The sequence below is a fragment of the Sphaerodactylus townsendi genome, linkage group LG01 (assembly GCF_021028975.2).
Source record: "Sphaerodactylus townsendi isolate TG3544 linkage group LG01, MPM_Stown_v2.3, whole genome shotgun sequence".
NCBI classification, from domain to species: domain Eukaryota; kingdom Metazoa; phylum Chordata; class Lepidosauria; order Squamata; family Sphaerodactylidae; genus Sphaerodactylus; species Sphaerodactylus townsendi.
Window position 1 is genome coordinate 76091516 of NC_059425.1, and position 18302 is coordinate 76109817.

Consider the following 18302-nt stretch of genomic DNA (forward strand, 5'->3'; position numbering starts at 1 on the left):
TCTGCCACAGCACGATCTCCTTTGAGTGTTGTGAGTCAGTGCTTTCCTCAAAAACATGAAATAATCCATTGCAAAATGTAACATTTGTGTGTCAGTACCAGTAACTGAAAGAACAAAGCTAAAGGATCAAATACTCCCCCCCCCCCACAGCCCCCTGGACATAGAAGAGTTTGGATTTATATCCCCCCTTTCTCTCCTATAGGAGACTCAAAGGGGCTTACAATCTCCTTGCCCTTCCCCCCTCACAACAAACACCCTGTGTGGTGGGTGGGGCTGAGAGATCTCCGAAAAACTGTGACTAGCCCAAGGTCACCCAGCTGGCGTGTGAGGGAGTGCACAGGCTAATCTGAATTCCCCAGATAAGCCTCCACTGCTCAGGCGGCAGAGCGGGGAATCAAACCCGGTTCCTCCAGACTAGAATGCACCTGCTCTTAACCACTACACCACTGCTGCTCGCACAATATACAATAGGCACAAATATACAATTTATACAAATGTTTTCCTAGAAAATGCCAAGCAACAGCTTTCTGGTGCAATCCTGTGTGTATGTAGAAGTACCATAAAAAGTCTAATGTGCATAAAAAAATAGATTTCAGCTCCTAAAATAATTTAATCGCAACTGCAATTTGCCACTTCATCTTTTTAATCTGGGAGTGGGGCTGGAGTGAATACATTTTGGGTCAGAACTGGAGGCTCAAGTAACTTCAGTGGCACCATTCTATTGGCTACATATACTTCCATAACAGTTGAACAGAAAAAAAGCCATTCCCATTTGAGCAGAAATCTATGCATTAATACTGAGGGATAACCGTGCAGCAAGAATGAAAAACATTGCTAATTTTAAAAAAACACTATAATTCTGCGAAGAAGAGGAATTACATATTAAGTAATGCTGAACTAATTAACATTTAACCTTCACTTCATAAATCTTTTGCTGAGCCCACACAGGATCCTGGAGTAAGGAGATCCTGAAAATGCACTGCATTAACTTAGAGTTCGCCCAATTATTATGTTGACAAGAAGTCTGAGTTCTGAGATAACATTTCACATTTGGAAGAAAACTGTATTGTTAAAACATGTCCTCTTGATGCAAGACATTTGCCATGTTAAAAAAATCATGGACATTTTGTACAAAAATATTTTAAAGTCATTTTGTTCTAGAAAACTCGTCAACTGCAAAGAGAATTGATTTTGTATAGACAGAAGGTACAACTGAGTCAAAGTTAAGCATTTTGAACTTCAATTAGTTTTTAATGGGTGAAATCTGAGTCTCCCACTGAAATCAACAGACACAAAGCCCAATGCTATATGTGTTTGCTCAGAAGTAATTCCCACTGAGTTCAAGAGGCTCGTCTCCAAGGGAGTTTGCATAGGAGGACTACAGTTTCAAGTGCTTAGCTTTTGCTGGATGGTGCCCTTATATTTTAGTTGTGTTTATGTGAGGTGAAAAGCACAATATGTTCTATGATTTGTTTTTGTCCATTACGTGAAGCACTTCTTCTAAAAGTGAGGGTCCAAGGTCAAGCTGCAGAGAGAGGAGAGGCTCAGCAAGATCTGAGAGGGATTCTTCGGATTTAACTTGAGTCTTGGCTAAGCCAGATGAAAGATGGCCGTTGTCAAATAAGTCCTCTGTTTGCCATTCAGTGTATTGTTCTGAAAGGCTAGATGAATGACTGTCTCTTCCGTTAGCATAATGTGATGTCTGGACATTCCTCTGCCATGTGATGTCATCTTTGTATATTTTCCCATTCTCCAACTGTTTGTTCTTCTCCTGCAACTTTTCTTCCATCACAGGCTCACAACTATGCCTGGGATTCCTTAATGGCCCCAAAGAGTCCTGCTTTGAATAAAATGTCACCGGTGACAACAAGGGCAGCATGAGGGCTTGAGAACCACCAATGGCAGGAAGTGATATGGCATTTTTGAGCACTGGGGAAGGAGTTTCGGTAAACACAGAGTCAGAGGTGCTGTTTGCCCTCAGGAACTCACTGTGCCCTCCACATCGACTGCTTGTTGTTTCTCCCTCGTTCCCAGGCAAGAGCTCATAATTTCCTTGCAGAAATGAGATGTCGCCAAAAACATCATGTTGTCCTTCCTTCCCAATGTGAATCGTGTGGCGAAAATCACCAAGAGGTGGACTGATCATGTCAGGAGACAAAATATCCCTCAACTTGATTTTTTTCCCTTTCTTATTGTTGCCAGCTTTCAAGTAGATGGGTGTCTTGGCAGGCATCTTTTGGTGGTGCTTGACAAAGCCTGGCTTACAAAGAAATAATTTTAAAAACAAATAGTCCACAAGTATGAGCCCTTCTTCTCCAGAAAAGTTTTGGGTTTTCTTCTTCACATTATTGACCAGTGATTTCTTTCAAGTGTCAGAAGCCTGGAATATGGAGAACTTCAGTGTAGGTTTCCTCCTTAAGGTTAAGTAGCTGACACTCTGCCAGGATACAAAAGAGCTCCCTTGCTTCCAGAACTTCAGAAACCTGCATGAGAAACAAAACAGGTTATTATTAACTGCTTCTTCATGGTTCAAGCAGTCTCATATTTGCAAAAACAATCAGCAATGTTCCTGACAGTTCCAGCCTGGAGATTAGCAGTATGATGTGGCTTTCCTTCATTAGGCAGGATAAAAGGAGTCATCCAACAAGAGCCAACTAACCCGTTTCCTGACTATTTACATTTTTGAAGTCAGAGCTCCTTAGACACAGTTGCCAAACACAATTTATTTAATAAGCTTGGTTCCTCATGCTTCTCAGTTTGTCAGTCATTTTCTAGTTCAGTGCAAAGCCCACACCTCTGGACATTCCAAAAATACTTCTAAACATGTACCCAAAAGTCCTGCCAACATTAAACAAAGAATTATAAATATATCTTTGAAATGCAAAGCTGGAATATCTTTGTAGGCATAGTATGAAAGATCTAAACGGACACTGTTTTAACATGCTTACAAATTTGGGGTGTATCTGGGCAATCAGTTCAAAGTATGACCTTATCAACCTTTCCATCTTTGTTGCTATCTGACAAGCTTTGGTTCATAAACTAAACACCCAACAGCAATTGTCTAAGTAGCAGCGGTGACAAAAAGAAGGAATGCCATAAGACACCCCGCCTGTCAAGCTAGTCCCAATACAAGAACCTGGCACATAAAGGAAGAGAAGCATGGTGGCAGACACCACGTCTCTACTGCCATATGTCTTTTGCCTTGAAAACCCTATGGGGTCACCCTAAGTCAACTGTGATTGAGGGCACAATTTTTTTGTAAATAAATAAATAAATCCCTGCCACCAAACAGCACAATTGTAAACAGTGGGTGTAACTTTGCTTTGGACTATAATGAAAGTTATCTGCACATGATGTTAGAGCCCCAAAGATCAACACAACTAGACAAAAAGCAAGCTAAAAACTGTGGAGCCATGTTTATAAATTACAGGGCTAAGGAATTAAGCATGTAAAAGAATATTAGGAAACATTTGCTTTACACAAGGAAGGACAACACCAAAGTCTGAGCTACAACGACACACACAGCCTTCTCACTCTCATGCGCTCATCTCACTCTCATGCACTCTCAAATGATTGTCCAGAAGCTCATAACAGTCATTCCTTCACATAGGCCACTTCTGCATGGCCCATTTAGACTGGTTTGGGGCCAGTAAGAATGCTGTTGGGGGGGGGGGGGGAGAGATCGCACAGCTACAGTGGTGTCCCCCCCCCCAACAGCGTTTTTCAAACTCGCTCAATGAGCGAGGCCTTTGGAAAACACTGGCTTCCATTCGATGCCAAGTGAACGACACCAGGTGGAAGCCAGGGTTTTCCCTGTGCCGATGCAGATCCCTCTTACCTTGTCCCCCAGCTGCATCACTCTGGAGAGGTCAGGGGACATGCCTCCTGGCCTCCGGCCTTGGAGATGCTGCCATGGCCATGGGGGCGTGTCTCCTGGCCTCTCCAGTGTGATGGCAGCTGGGAGACAAGGTAAGAGGGATTGGCACCAGTGTGCCCATGCAAACACGGCCCCATGGGCTGCTGGGGCACAGGGGTCATTCGCAGGGCACCGCGCGAATGGCCTTGGGGGGGTGCACCAGTGTCAACTATTGTGAGGATTGCCATTTGCTGGGAGGGGAAATTGTTGGGGAGAGCTTTGGTTTTTTGCAGGTGCTGCTTATCTGTTTCTCTGGCCTTGGAGCTCTGCAGCTGGGATGAGCTCTCAGACTGGACTCTTTCTACTGTCTTGGTTCACATGTGGGGGTGGGGATTTGCTGCAACATATTATCAACAGTTTTGGAGCCCTTTCGCCAGAACTGTCTTCTGCTGCCTTTCTCATGTCTTCAATAAAATCCTCAAACCCATCAATTGAGTTATTGTCTGAACGGGGAAATTGACAACTATGCCGGTGCACCTCTGCTCATGAGGTCATGCAGAAACGGCCAGTCTCTCTTCTCTGTCTCTGGACATTGACTGCTGGGGTAAGCATAGGTAGTTATTGTCCTTATGCCTTAGTTGTATGCTTCCTAGGGATGTTTTTAAATCTGCCAATAGCTTGGGGTGTCCCCATCACCAGAAATGTGTGTGGCTACTAGAGACAAGTCCTTCTTAGTTATAAGTCCAGACTGTGGAACAGCTTTCCCAGACAGATCTGTCAGGCACCTACTTCATTGACTTTGCAACATCAGCTTATGCCTTTATTTGCAATTCCCAGCAACTTCTAATATTTGGTAGGCTGGTGGTGTTTGAGGTGATTCTTTTTGCTGTTGTTTTCATTTTAGACAGTTATTTTTGTTAGTCTTCCTTTTATTATGACTGACTGTTTTAAATTTGACTGTAAGCCACCTTGATCTACACAATGAAAGAGAAAGATGACCCCTTCCTTATTTTAAAGGAATGGATTTGGCCAGCCATAGATGCAAACAGATGAATAAGAGAAGTGACTAGTACAAACTGAATACAAAAAGGCAGTTGAGGCTAAGCCCCCAAATGTCAAATCCCTTTTTGCTACTGCAAAAAATCACCTGCTTACAGTACGCTACCATTGCCAACCTCTGTGACATTATACCCTTCCAAGTCCACTGAAGTAGATGAGTTTAGAAGGCACATCACTGCTTAGAAATGCACAGTACACTACCAATTACAGAATCCAACAACAACTCAAACATTAAGGAATACACTGGCTGGATCAAAGGGCCCTGCAGAGTGTAACATGTGAGCTAGAGGTTCTCCTCCATTCCCATAGACATAGTATCCAATTTTGATCAAAACTGAGGTGCAAATGGACAAAGGGCTGCACTTTTCCCCCCTCACCATTTTCTTAACCCCATGGGTGCGCTATTTGGTGCCATAAAGTGCCTTGCTCTTATTAACATCCTCCACCTCACAGAACTCTGAAGTGCACAGTCTGCTTCAGCACCATCTCACATTAACAAGCTGTACACAACTACATATATTGAGCACACATAGAATCAGAAGAGCTTTCATAAAATATGTTATACATTTATGTATTTGTATTTTATATTTCCTTTCACGTGTTTGTTTTATAAGAGAAGTCTGGACACAGTGTATAACAGACTTCTCTCTGTGATACACCTCTGAAGATGCCAGCCACAGATGCAGGCGAAACATTAGGAACAAGATCTACCAGACCAGGGCCATGCAGCCTGGAAAACCCACAACAACCAACATTGAAAGTGATTCTGTTTGGGGGGTGGGTGGGGAATCTACCCTGAAACAGCATCACTTGCAGTGTTGTTTAAACTAAGGAGCCCAGATTCTCTCCTTAAGATGGATTTAAAAGGGCTTTCTAGGAGAATCTGGGCTCTCTAGTCTAAACAACATTGAAAGTGATGCAGTTTTGGGGTGGATTCTCCCTTTAAGGTGGATTTAAAAGGAGAATCTGGGCTCTCTAGTCTAAACAACATTAAAAGTGATGCTGTTTCAGGGTGGATCCCTCCCTTCAAAAATAACATCACTTTCAATGTTGTTTAAACTAGGAAGCCCTGGGTATGTTCAGATTTGTGTGTTGGGGCATGTTCTATAATGTGATGGTGACTTTGAGATGACCTGATGCAAAAAACGTTCTTTGGTCGTGGTGGGACAGGGTGGCCACTTATGGAGGGAGGGAGCACAAAACTCAGATTTTTGCCCCGGGCTCCATATTTCCTAGCTATGCCTCAGAGTCAAAGACAGATGAATAAGAACTGTGTGCAAGAAGAAAAAACTTACCATCCATATCTTTGTTGTCTTGTGGAAGGATCTGAAGCTGTGACATTCTAGAAGAACAGAATAGAGAAGACAGCATTACCTCTCCCTGTGGTTTTACAGTTGCAAAAACCCTTCTGCCCCCATATTCATCAGGTATAGTTGCTTGGCTACTGATTGGCTTACTCAAAGTTATTCCTCTGAATATTTTCTTCTTCCCTATTTATAGTTTCCCTGAGTATCTTTGTCACTCTACAGATTGAATTGCTGCAGAAAACAACTGTCAGTTGAAATGATCTTATCACAACTGAACAAGATGGAAGATTCAGTCTGGCCTCCCACTCTGTGTTGTATTCATGTGATGTTTTTGCATTAAATCAGATGCCTCAACCATAGTCTAAGGAGGGACACAGAGACATTTAATTCCCCTTTCTTCTTTCTCTGTGATCACAACTAGAGACTGGATGACTATATTAGTTAGAAAGTGCCAAAGAATGTTTCCTTTATCAGGATTGCTGGAAGAGTTTAGAGGTCACACAAAGAGCCCCATTTACAAAGTCATCTATACTTGGCCATTATGTGGTAGAAACTCCATCATTAATTGAGTACTGGGGGAGGGAGTGAAATTTATTTATTGTTCCCATTCTTTCTCTAGGCTGTTCATGGTAACTTAAGCAGATTTCTAATGCAGTATTTAAAGCTAAATATACAAAATAACCCTGTAAGTCAAAAGCCACAGGTTGAACAGAGAAAATGTTCTGAAAGAAAAAAAATCATATTATCAATGCAAAATCTTGAATAAGCATGATCAGATCTAGATAAAATGTTTGGATTTGTCTGAATAACAAAGACAGAAATACACCTACTTGGGAACATTAATAGTTGTACTAAGTGCAACTTGTTTCTCTGAGTTAGCCTCATAGTTTCCTCCCCCTGCCTGACTTTCTCCTCTCCTCCCTACTTTTTCTATTACTTTTTAAAAAGTTGTTTGTGGCATTTGGTCAGGATGGGAGGCATAGGGCAGGGGAGTGGGAGAGGTAGGACAGACCGACAGGATATTTTAGGATTCCTAGTGGCTTTACTGCATTGCCAATCTGAACATAAGTAAAACAAATGGGGTCTGCTGAATGATCATTCAAAGTTGTGGCTGGCCTTCTCAGCCAGACTTCATTATCTACATGGAGGCCAGCTATAGTTGTCAGTTATCCCTGGCCAACTGGTGGAGGATGGGTGGGCAAGAGGCGGTCTTACCAGTTGCAAATTGAGACTTAGGTCAGGGCCTTGTTGGCACAATGACTTTCAACAACAATGTCATCACATTGCTGATGACACGGCTGATGCTCTGGTATTTGGGCAAAACTCTATGGTAAAAACAGCTTCAACAATGGAATTTTTCCCACATACCAGAGCAGTTCACATGTCATCAGTGATGTCATTGTGCCAACAGAGCCATGACCTAATATTCTGTGCTGTTCAGCCAGTTGAATGGCATTGTGCGAAATTGGCAACCCTAAGGTCAGCTCATTGCTATTACATAAAGTAATTTGCAAAACAGGAAAAAGAGAAAGCAAGCATATTTTCAGTCCAGTTTTTTAATATGTAGTTGTAATAGGCAAATACAAAAGCTACTACACTGCCCTGCTTCTTAACCTGTACTGTATTTATACAGTAACTCATCAAAAATATGCTATTTCTGTAAACCCCATAAAGTAGGTCAGTATTATTATTCTCATAGTAGCGGGGCCTGGCCACGCGTTGCTGTGGCAATTGTCCTTCTCATCACAGTCCGCAACCCACACAGATGTCCATCCAGGTCCAATGATCCACAGCATAGCCTTTGGGAGTGGTCAAATGGAATCCCTCTTTCCCTTTTCAATTCACATTGTTATATGGTGGTGTCTTGTTTTTTTAGTATAAGGTAACCCTTTCCATTCCACAACGGAACTGTCCAGAGTGCGAAGCCCGCTGTCCATGAGGCTGGTTGACACACACAGTCCTGGCTTGGGTAAGGCAGAACTGGGGCAAGGAGGTTATCCCAGTCAGGCAGCAGAGGCAGGGTGGTGAGGCATCCAGATTGAGGCCAGCTCCCTGGGTTCTTAAAGGGCCATGTGCAAAAGAAGCAGAGCCAGTAGTGTTGGTTCGCCCCCACGCCGTGGATTTTCTTAGAAGAAAAAGGCAAACTCCAGCTCGCTTTTAGTAAAAGAGAGCTGTGGCGAATATGGGTAAGGAAGTGGGTAAGTGGTGGTTGGATGTGAGGGGGGGCAGAGTGAGGTGTGTGAGGATGAGCTGGATGTGTATGAGAGTATGTGTGTTGTGTGGTAGTAGTGGGTGAGGCACAGAGAGTAAAAGTTACCTGCGTGTGGGGGGGGGACACCCCACCTGACGTCTCACACGGCAAAGTGTGTATGTGTTTCACTTCTACTTGTATTACCTAACAGTATTACCTATTTACTGTTTTCACTGCTCATCTCTGGCCATCTGCGCAAACATTCTAAGGGCATAGCAAGCCCTCAGGCCACAGACATGCTGCACGAACATTCTAAGGGTGACAGTTAAACACAAACAGCTTCATGGTGTGGTGCGCTTTACCTGGCTCAGGTATGGACTTTCAGCGAGTTGAAGGTCCGATTACCTGCCTGCAAAAGGGAGTAACATCATGTGAAAATTTGGGGGCAATCCGTCCAGCCGTTTTGGCATTAGGGCATGACTAACAAAGTCACTGTTAGCTTTTTATATATATAGATTACAGTCACCCAAAACTGAGCCAAGACTTGATTTTGTGACTTCTGGTCATACCTATAATCAATGTGTCATACAATGCAATCCTAAGCAGAGTTATACTTTCCTAAGGCCATTGATTCATTGAGCCAGCCAGCATGGTATAGCAGTTAAGAGCAGGTGGATTCTAATCTGGAGAACCGGGTTTGATTCCCCACTCCTCCACCTGAGTGGCAGAGGCTTATCTGGTGAATCAGATGTGTTTCCACACTCCTACATTCCTGCTGGGTGATATTGGGCTAGTCACAGTTCTTTGGAACTCTCTCAGCCCCACCTACCCCACAAGGTGTCTGTTGTGGGGAGAGGAAGGGAAAGGAGCTTGTAAGCCACCTTGAGTCTCCTTACAGGAGAGAAAGGTAAATCCAAACTCTTCTTGTTCCTCTTTAATGGACTTAGCAGGGTATAATTTTTCTTAAGATTAGACCATCAAGCTTCCAAACTTAACAATACTCAAATACCTACTGAAAGTGTGCTACATAATTCATCCATGGAAGAATGTCAGTACTATGAGTATACCAGGTAATACACAAATGCAAAGGAATAAACGTTGCTGAATTAGACTGATACATCTGTGGACATAATTTGTTTTTTATATATTTTTTCTTTGCTTTTCTCCCGTATGAGGACCCAACAGAGGTGTACCAAGGGAAATGGCGCCTGGGGCAATACCTGCTCAGGGAGCCCCTCATGCCCCACTTACCTTAGCTGGCAGGGCCTGGCCTGGCAGCAAGGGACTCAGGTGGGTGCTGCGGCCCCAGGCCGGCTCCTGCCCGAGAGCCAGCCTCCCTGTAAGCAAGGAGTCCGGGGAGGGCAGGAGCCGGCCTCAGGTTCCCGCCTGAGACACTGGCTGCTGAGCTGCGGTTGCAGGCCAGCTCCTGCCCGAGTGCTGGCCTGCGGCTGTGGCTCACAGTTCAGGAATGCATCTGAGGCTGACTCCTGCCTCCCCAGACTCCCTGCTGACATGGATGCATGCCATTTGATCATGTAGAGCACCCAGCGGCTCCCTCTGTGCTATTCAGGTGGGTGCTGCGGCCACAGGCCAGCTCCTGCATTCCCTGGACTCCTGCTGACAGGGAAGCAGGTGCGGCTGTGGTGCCCGCCTGGGCTGCCCACTGCTGAGCTGTGGCAGCAGCCAGCCTCCCTATCAGCAGGTGGCTGGGGAGTGCAGGAGCTGGCCTGTGGCTGCGGCACCCACCTAAGCAGCACAAAGAGAGCTGCCAAGCGCAAGCTGGGTCCTGCAAAGAAGCTGCCGGGTGCAGGCCGGCACGCCCCCCCCCCCCCCGGTGAACAAATGGTGTGTGCCTGGAGACATGGGATACCTCATGTCCCCACTGGCAGTATGCCACTGGGACCCAAAGTAGCTTTCAACATTGTTCTCCCTTCTTCCATTTTATTGTTACAACAACCAGTTGTAAGGTGGTTTAGGCCTAAGAATACCTAGCAAGTGGGAATTTGAACCTGGGTCTCCCCGATCCTAGTCTGACACTCCAACCCAGTGCCTCTTTAAGCCTGTAGGAACCTTTGAATTATGACACAGGATGCTGAGAGCACAAAATGGCTGCCACCAGAGGTATAGATGACCACACAATGTCAAGGAGTGAGGTGACACAACTTCAGTAGTAATACTTCAAACATTTAAAGCAGAAGCATATTGTTTGAAAATATTTTCTTGCTTATCTCCAGTCACCCAGTGAAGATCTTTGTAGTGTGATGGCAACCGGTACCAAAGCAACTCTTTCTAGGAGTCAGCACTGTCAATTAGATCTCCAATGGCCAAACAGAAACCACACAGGGCAAAAGCTCCACCCAGTCCTTCCCATTTTCTAAAAACATTTGACAGTTAATATTTGAATTTTTGAAATCATTTGTTCTGGCTTGTGCATTGTATATATATATTTCTCTCATTGTTCAGGAGGGCCTTTTTATAAAGGTAATAAAGCAATAGTTAATATCTGTGAAATCTAAGATAGTTTTCATTGCTCTGTTCATTATATACATTATACTGTTGCACTGTTCTTCTAATTCTCTAACTCTGTTATTTGTTTTTGTGTTAGTGTTTGTTATTAAAAAATAAAAATAAAAAAGATATAAAAGGGAAAAGATAAGAAAAACGAGAGAAAGACTAATGAGGAAAAAATGAAAAGAGGAGGAGAACTCAACACCTCACTCACACTGCTGATACTAGATTTTTTCAGAACTGGTGGGTCTGAATATAGACCTCTGCAGTCCACCTGTCAAATGTTAAGGCCTCCAGTATCTGGGGAGGCGAGAGCTAAGAAAAACTTGCTCTGCAGCTGGCAAAATAGCCCCATACCAGCAATGTGTAGTCTGGGAGCTATTGTAATCTCAACCAGAGTGAAACGTCATTCCACTGGACAGTGCCAATGTTTGTTCCAGGGGGAAATGGCGCCTGGGGCAATACCTGCTCAGGGGGGCCCCCACGCCGCACTTACCTTAGCTGGCGGAGCCTGGCCTGGCAGCAGGGGGCTCAGGTGGGTGCCATGGCCCCAGGCCAGATCCTGTTTTATTGTAAATAGTATACATTTTTAGTGTGTTGTATTCTAATTTGTAATCTTGTTTTATTGCACCGTTTGTATTATACTGATCAGACTGCATTGTTTTAATTATAAATCCAGTTGGAGTCTTAATGAGAAAAACAAACTATCAATGTACCAGATAAACAAATAAATGACATACATGGCATAAATAGTTTGTATTAGAATCCCTTTTCTTTTGTATATTTGATATCTTATTATTGGAGGGTGAATGTGTATAACAAATACAAGTAAAGTCATCTTGGTGTTGAAAAGATGGGGGAAAATATAGTAACCTTTTCCAATAGATCTTTAAGTTTCCTTTTTCTCACAAAATATATTGACCAGAACCCAACATAAGTGTTTTCTGCACAAGTCATTTGCTACATTTCTTTCTTTTAATTCTGCGTGTTTTTTCCTTTGTTTGGTTCTGGAAATGATTTTCCATAATTTTTCCTCCATTGTTTTCCCCAAACATTTTACTGCAATTTTTTTCCAATCAGTTTCTGAGTCAGCTTTCCTTGAGCATACAATCGTCTTTCTCCCCCCCCCCCCCAAACAACTGGCCCTTAACCACGTCCTCATATAGTTGCTCAATATCCCTTTCATCCATTTTCTTCACTAGCTCCTCCTCTGTTTTCGAAAGGATTAATTGTTCAGAGAGACAGACACAAGGCAGGGTCAGTTGGATCAGCTCTGTCAATTTCATATAGAAATTTCACTGGAACATTCAGGCAAAGATACAAACAAGCATGGTTAATTTTTGTGAGGGGTGGGTGAGCTACAATGTAATGTTAGGGCACAGACACAAACCAGGTCCATTATAACAGCCTTGTTATTATCATCTCAAATTAGTAATGTATCTGCAGTTAGGAGCAAGTGAAACTGACGAGGGACGTTGATTTGCATGAGGGAATTGACAACAGACTGCTGCAATAACAATCAGGTGTTATTGCAGCTCTAATTGAGCCAGAAAATTCGGTTCTTGAAGTGTGGGAGTTGGCTGTGGGTTTCTGTTCCTAAGAACATAAGAACAAGCCTGCTGGATCAGACCAGAGTCCGTCTAGTCCAGCACTCTGCTACTCGCAGTGGCCCACCAGGTGCCTCTGGGAGCTCACATGCAGGATTTTGCTGCTTATGCTCCTGAGCACCTGGTCTGCTAAGGCATTTGCAATCTCAGATCAAGGAGATCATGTCTTCTGGTGTACTGCCTGCTCCAGTGAGATGGAAGAAAGTCAGGACTGGCCTTGGAAGACCAACAATAACAATGCTTGAATAGGCTTGAAAATGGACTGCATCAGTGCAGATTTCGTGAGTCACATAAATTTGGTTTCCTGAGATTTTTCTTGAAATAAAGCTCTACCAGTTATACAGCTTATTAATACAAAGCAGTCATTTCTCCAGGTTTAATGTGGCAGATTAGGACATGATATATGGCAATTATTACAGTGGATCTCAAGGAGGTTTAAATGTGAAGGAGGACTCTAGCAAGGAGGGTGAAGCAATTCTTGACTTGTCTACCCTACTAGTCAAAGGTGAAAGCTATGCACAAGTCTCTGCAAAATGTCACTAACACTTAGGACTTGCCTTCAAAATACTGATAGGAAAATGCTGCATTAGAAAATGAAGAAGATCTTGTTACATCACAGACGATATTGTACAGCAACAGTATGCATGACTGGTAAAAAGGTTAGCTTAACTTAATTTGCCATGTCTAAGAAATATTTATATTATGACACATATGTTTTGAGGTCACAATATTTTTGTACATTTGTTTGTTTTGGCGTGGGCTTCACAAAACCACAAAGACCACTCACATGAATACATGGAAGAAATCAGGTCAGACGGCATTCAGATGTATCTTGCAAACTGGGTGCAGAATGGATAACAATATGTATTTATTTAAAACATTTTATGCTGCCTTTCCACCCAATCAAGGGTCTACAAAGCAGCTAACATAAAAATATTAAAACAGTTAAACAATTAAATAAAGTAAATATAATTCAGTTAAAACACAAAAACAAACACTAGGAGGACCCCAAAAATTATTGGGGTATGCCAGATGAAACAAAAAAAAAGTCTTCACGTGCTGGCAAAAAACATCAGTACAGACAGACAGATTTCCCCTGGAAGAGAGTTCCAAAGTTTTGGTGCCATGACAGAGACGGTCCTCTTTTAGGTCGCCACTTGTTTAGCCTCAAGATGGCTAGGGCAACTGAAGCAGGGCGTCTGACATTGACCCGAGTGAGCAGATAGGTATATGCTGGAAAAGGCGGCCAATATGTTGGCCCCAGGCTGTACAGGGCTTTAAAGGCCAATATGGATTTTGTGAACTGAACCCAAGAACACTCTGGAAGCCAGGGTAAGTGTCACTAACACTTAAGAAGAGGAGAGATATGGTCCCTACGTCCCACTTCAGTCCACACTGTGGCTGCAGACTTCTGTACAAACTGTAGCTTCCAGACAGTCTTCAAGGGCAGCCCCATGTAGACTGCATTGATATAATTTAATCTAGATGTTACCATGGCATGCATGACAGGTGACAAACTCTTTTCTGCTCATGAAAGGCAGAAGCTCAAGTAACTGAAAAGCACCCAGGCCACTGCTGCCACCTGTTAATTTAACAGGAGAAAGAAACCAGTCTTTTAAGGGGTGGATAACCCATTTCCTGGGCTAGATCTTCCCCCCACCAGTAGAACCGCTCTTTTGTTGGGATTAAGTATCAGATTGCTAGCCCTCATCTATCACAAAACTGCCCTCAGGCACCTTTCCACAGCTTCCATAGCCTCTCTAGAATCTGCTGGTAGCACAAGATCAAAAAGATGAGTTGTTTTTTATAATCTGATTTTCTCTATTTTTAAGGAGTTTCAAAATAGCTTACAATCACCTTTGCTTCTCTTCCCCACAACAGAAATAGGTGAGGCTGAGAGAGTTCTGAGAGGACTGTGACTAGCCCAAGGTCACCCAGGAGGTTTCATGTGTAGAAGTGGGGAAACAAACCCAGTTCCCCAAATTACAGTACCTCACCGTTAACCATTACACCATGCTGTCAGCAAGCTATCATCTGCACTTTGGTGGCAGCTCAAAACAAATCTCTAGATGAACTCTCCCAGCTGCTCTGCATACATGTTGAAAAACATGGAGGACAAGATGGAACCCTGGAGAACCCCATAGGCCAAATGCCAAAGGGGAGAGTAGCAGACCACCCAGCAGAGGTGTATTGAGGGAAAATGGTGCCTGGGGACAACACCTGCTCCAGGCACGTCCCCACCCCTGTGCCCCCATGCTCAGGGTCAACTTGGATGGACACTGCAATGGTAGGCTGGCTCTTGGACTGGGCTGCTGCTGCAGCGTCTGTCTGAGCCCCCCCCCCCACCTCCCTGTAGGCTGCCCTGGGGAGGGCAGAAGCCAGCCTGCAGGAAAGCAGGGGGCGGAGTGCCATGGCAGAAAACTGGCAGGGGAGAGGCCTCCCCGCTGCGCCACTGGGTCTGGTCTCTCCTGAGGTGCACAAGGCCTCTCCTGCACCGATGTGTCGGGCCTCTACCCTGGCCTGCAAGGCCTTTCCCCCACTGGAAGATCGCACCAGCATGCGAGGCTGGGGGATCACGCTGGCGTAAGAGGTCTCCCAGCCACGTGGCTGGTCATGGCTTTTGGCACTGGCAAGCGGCACCCCAGGGGGAGCTGCCAGCCATCGGCCAGGTTGCTGTGCCACAGGAGAGACTAGGCGTGGGGATCCGGCTGGCGGCTGGTGCCCCCTCCGTTACGTGGCATGTGCCTGGAGACATGAGTTATCCCATGTCCCTATAGGTGGTATGCCACTGCCACCCAGCACCATACTGTGAAATCTATCCTTCAGGTAAGACCCAAACCACTGCACAACAGCACTTCCTAGTCTCAAAAGGCAACCCAGAAGGATACCAACCCACTGAGGACCAGGAGAATTAACAGGGTTGCACTCCCTCAGTCCATCTCCACGCACATGTCACCACCAGTACAACCAAGGTATTTTCAGTTGCATAACCAGACCTGAAACCAGACTGGAAAGGAAGTAAACAATCTGCTTCCTTTGGGAATCTGTGAAGTTGGCTAGTAACCATCCATTCAATCAACTTGCTCAAGAGTGATACATTTGAGACTGGATGGTAGTTAGGTCCATAGTGGGTTTCTTTAGGAATAGATGCACCACTGCCCAATTCAAGGCAGGAGAACTTTGCCATCTGTTAGGATGACATTTATTGTCTCCACTAGCCACCATCCTCTGACAAATTTAAGCAACCAGGAGGAGCAAGAGTCGTAGAGACAGGTGGTAGGTCTCAAACTTCCAAGAATCCTTTTCATATTCACATTATAAGAATGCACAAGCTAAAAGGCATCCCACACAATTGGACAAATCTGGGATCATCTTATCCTGTTGTTACTAACGTAGAATCAAAGTTGGGACAGATTTTGTCTGCAACATGTAAGCATCTTTACAAATATGCAAAGAATTGCTTTTCTTTGGTAGGAGTAGGGTGGAGTTGACAAGCCAGCAAAGTCAAATTAGGCATTTTCTGAATTTTTCACACACCAACCCCAAAAGGTTCGCCATCACTGCTCTAGCCTAAGCCATGTCAGATTAGTCCTGAGTCTTTCTCCTATGTCACTTAAGGGGGCTCTCTGTATTTTCTTCAGCTGTAGCTCCTCAGTAAACCAAGGGGCTATGGGGGGGGAGGGAGGGAGGGAGGGAGGGAGAGGGAGAGGAGAGAGAGAGGAGAGAGAGGGAGAGTAGAGAGAGTAGAGAGAGGGGGGTGCGTGGGTGCAACTGTGCCAGTTACCTGGTCATTTCCCCATTCCAGAAGTCAACCAGGGCATCAACAGGAACACTGACCACAACAGTAGGAAAATTCCCCAATGCCATCTGAAAACCTACCAGATTCATCAAACTTTGGGGGCAGATTAATCTCCCACTCCTCCAGAGCATTGGTATTCCTGTAAGTCTAAACCCCAGAAACAATTAGTTTAGAAACTGCCTAATGCAAGGAGATTGTATAGCAAGTGGTTCTTTAATCCCACAACGTTCACGGAGTATACAAGTTCATAACTAAAGGCCCCCCACAAGTCACAAGTAAAAAAACCAGGACATAAAAACAGCCCTTCAGACAAGACTATTTTAGTTATTTTTGACACTTCTGATGAACTCATATTGACCTTTGCCTTTCTTGTTATTACAATGCCACCTCAATTCACATTTACACAGTCTCATGGCAGAAGGGATACTACAGCATGATCCTAAGCAGAGTCAATAGTTTGAAGGATGTAACTCTGTTCACAACTGTACTGTGGCTCACCCAGTTCATTTTATGGCTCTCAGAACAATCAGAATAGTGGAGCACAAAGCATTAAGGAGGAACATGCATCTCGAAATCCATAACTTTAATACATCAGAAAATTGAGGACAAACACACCTTCCTAATCTGGCTTTCCTGAATGCAGAGTTGTACAGAAATAAATGAAGGTATATGCGTAGGAAGATAGTGGCAAACCACCTCTGATAGTCTCTTGCCTTGAAAACCCTACTGGGTTACATAGGTTGACTGCAAACGGACAATTAGACAAATTGTATCGTACAAATAGACAGTCATTGTGAAAAACTGTAGGTGTTTCCCCCTCCCCACGCTCTCTTTCTTACCTTCATATTGTATTGTTTGTTGAATGTATTATACTGTTATCTCATATTGCATTGTTGTTGAGAGTACTATACTTTTTATTTTACTGTTTCTCTAGCTGTGTGATCCAGTGTTGCTGTAGTATTTATTACATATATTTTACTAGTCTGTATTAAGTTGTTTGGTAAGTATGTAATCCACCTTGAGACTCAGCGAAAAAAAGAACAATAAATTAAATAATTTAAATAATAATAATAAAAGCACTATTTGTCCCATGTCTGGTATCGGGGACTCTGGACTCCCAAACTCTGGTCCTCCCCCCCCCCCCGCCAACCTGGAATGCTGCCCAGCCCAGGAGCTTGGGGGACTACCCGGGGAAGCCTAACAGCAAGACAAACAGAGAAGCGGCTGCAAAAGCAGCCCAGAGCAGAACCATCCCTCCCAGGTGAGCAGGCAGCCAGAGACACCAGCAGAAGATGGCCCTGACGTGGCCGACCAGTTGCACCGTGGCTGGAGCCAAGCTGATGGCCTGGAAGAAGGAAGGGAGATGGGAGACAGGCTCGGTGTTCCCTGGGTCCTAAAGTCAGGTGGAGCCACTCAAGGCAAAGAGTGGCTGGCCAGAGAACTGGGGTTTTGAGACTCTGGTGGGGGGCAGGGAAGAGTCAAGGTAAGGGGATGGGACAAGGAGTGGAAAAAGGGATAGGGGAAGCAAAGGCGTTTTGATGGTCAAGGAAGAGAGAGACTGGTCTGCTGCTTCCCCTGCATGGGTCTTCCAAGCAACTAGTCAGGAGAAATTCTCGTTGTCAGAGAAAACACAGACCCCTTTCTGAGGCCATAGGACAGTCCTCTCCAACTGGGGCAAGCGGGCAGAAGCACAAACCCCAGGGCCCAACATCAGAGGTGGGATCCAACCAGTTCTCACCACTTCTCTAGAAGTGGTTACTAATTTTTTCTGAGTGCCGAGAAGGGGTTACTAAAGCAACCTCCCTGCCTAACAGGGATTGGAGATGCGTGTGTGCGACGACGCCACTGTTTGAATCCCACCACCATCAGAACCTGTTATTAAAATTTTTGGATCCCACCACTGCCCAACATCCCATGCTAACCTTATGATTCCTTGATCCACAGTGTGAAGTAGAGGTGTACATGCGTGTGTAAA

General features: G+C 44.5%; 1 protein-coding gene across 5 annotated transcripts in view; it reads right to left on the reverse strand.

Moving 5' to 3' along the window:
- Positions 1-328: 328 nt before the first annotated feature.
- CDC42EP3 (CDC42 effector protein 3) overlaps positions 329-18302 on the reverse strand; it is a 35836-nt gene continuing 17862 nt past the window's right edge. For 3 of the 5 annotated variants that reach the window (XM_048484249.1, XM_048484257.1, XM_048484273.1), the window contains exons 2-3: positions 6211-6257; positions 329-2483 (exon numbers count right to left, since the gene is read on the reverse strand). In XM_048484249.1, coding sequence (XP_048340206.1) covers positions 1463-2233 — 771 coding nt within the window. In that variant the 5' untranslated portion in view covers positions 2234-2483; positions 6211-6257 and the 3' untranslated portion in view covers positions 329-1462. Of the gene's footprint in view, positions 2484-6210; positions 6258-11417; positions 11437-18302 lie in introns of those variants that run through there. The other 2 variants (XM_048484265.1, XM_048484283.1) reach the window with 2 other exon arrangements.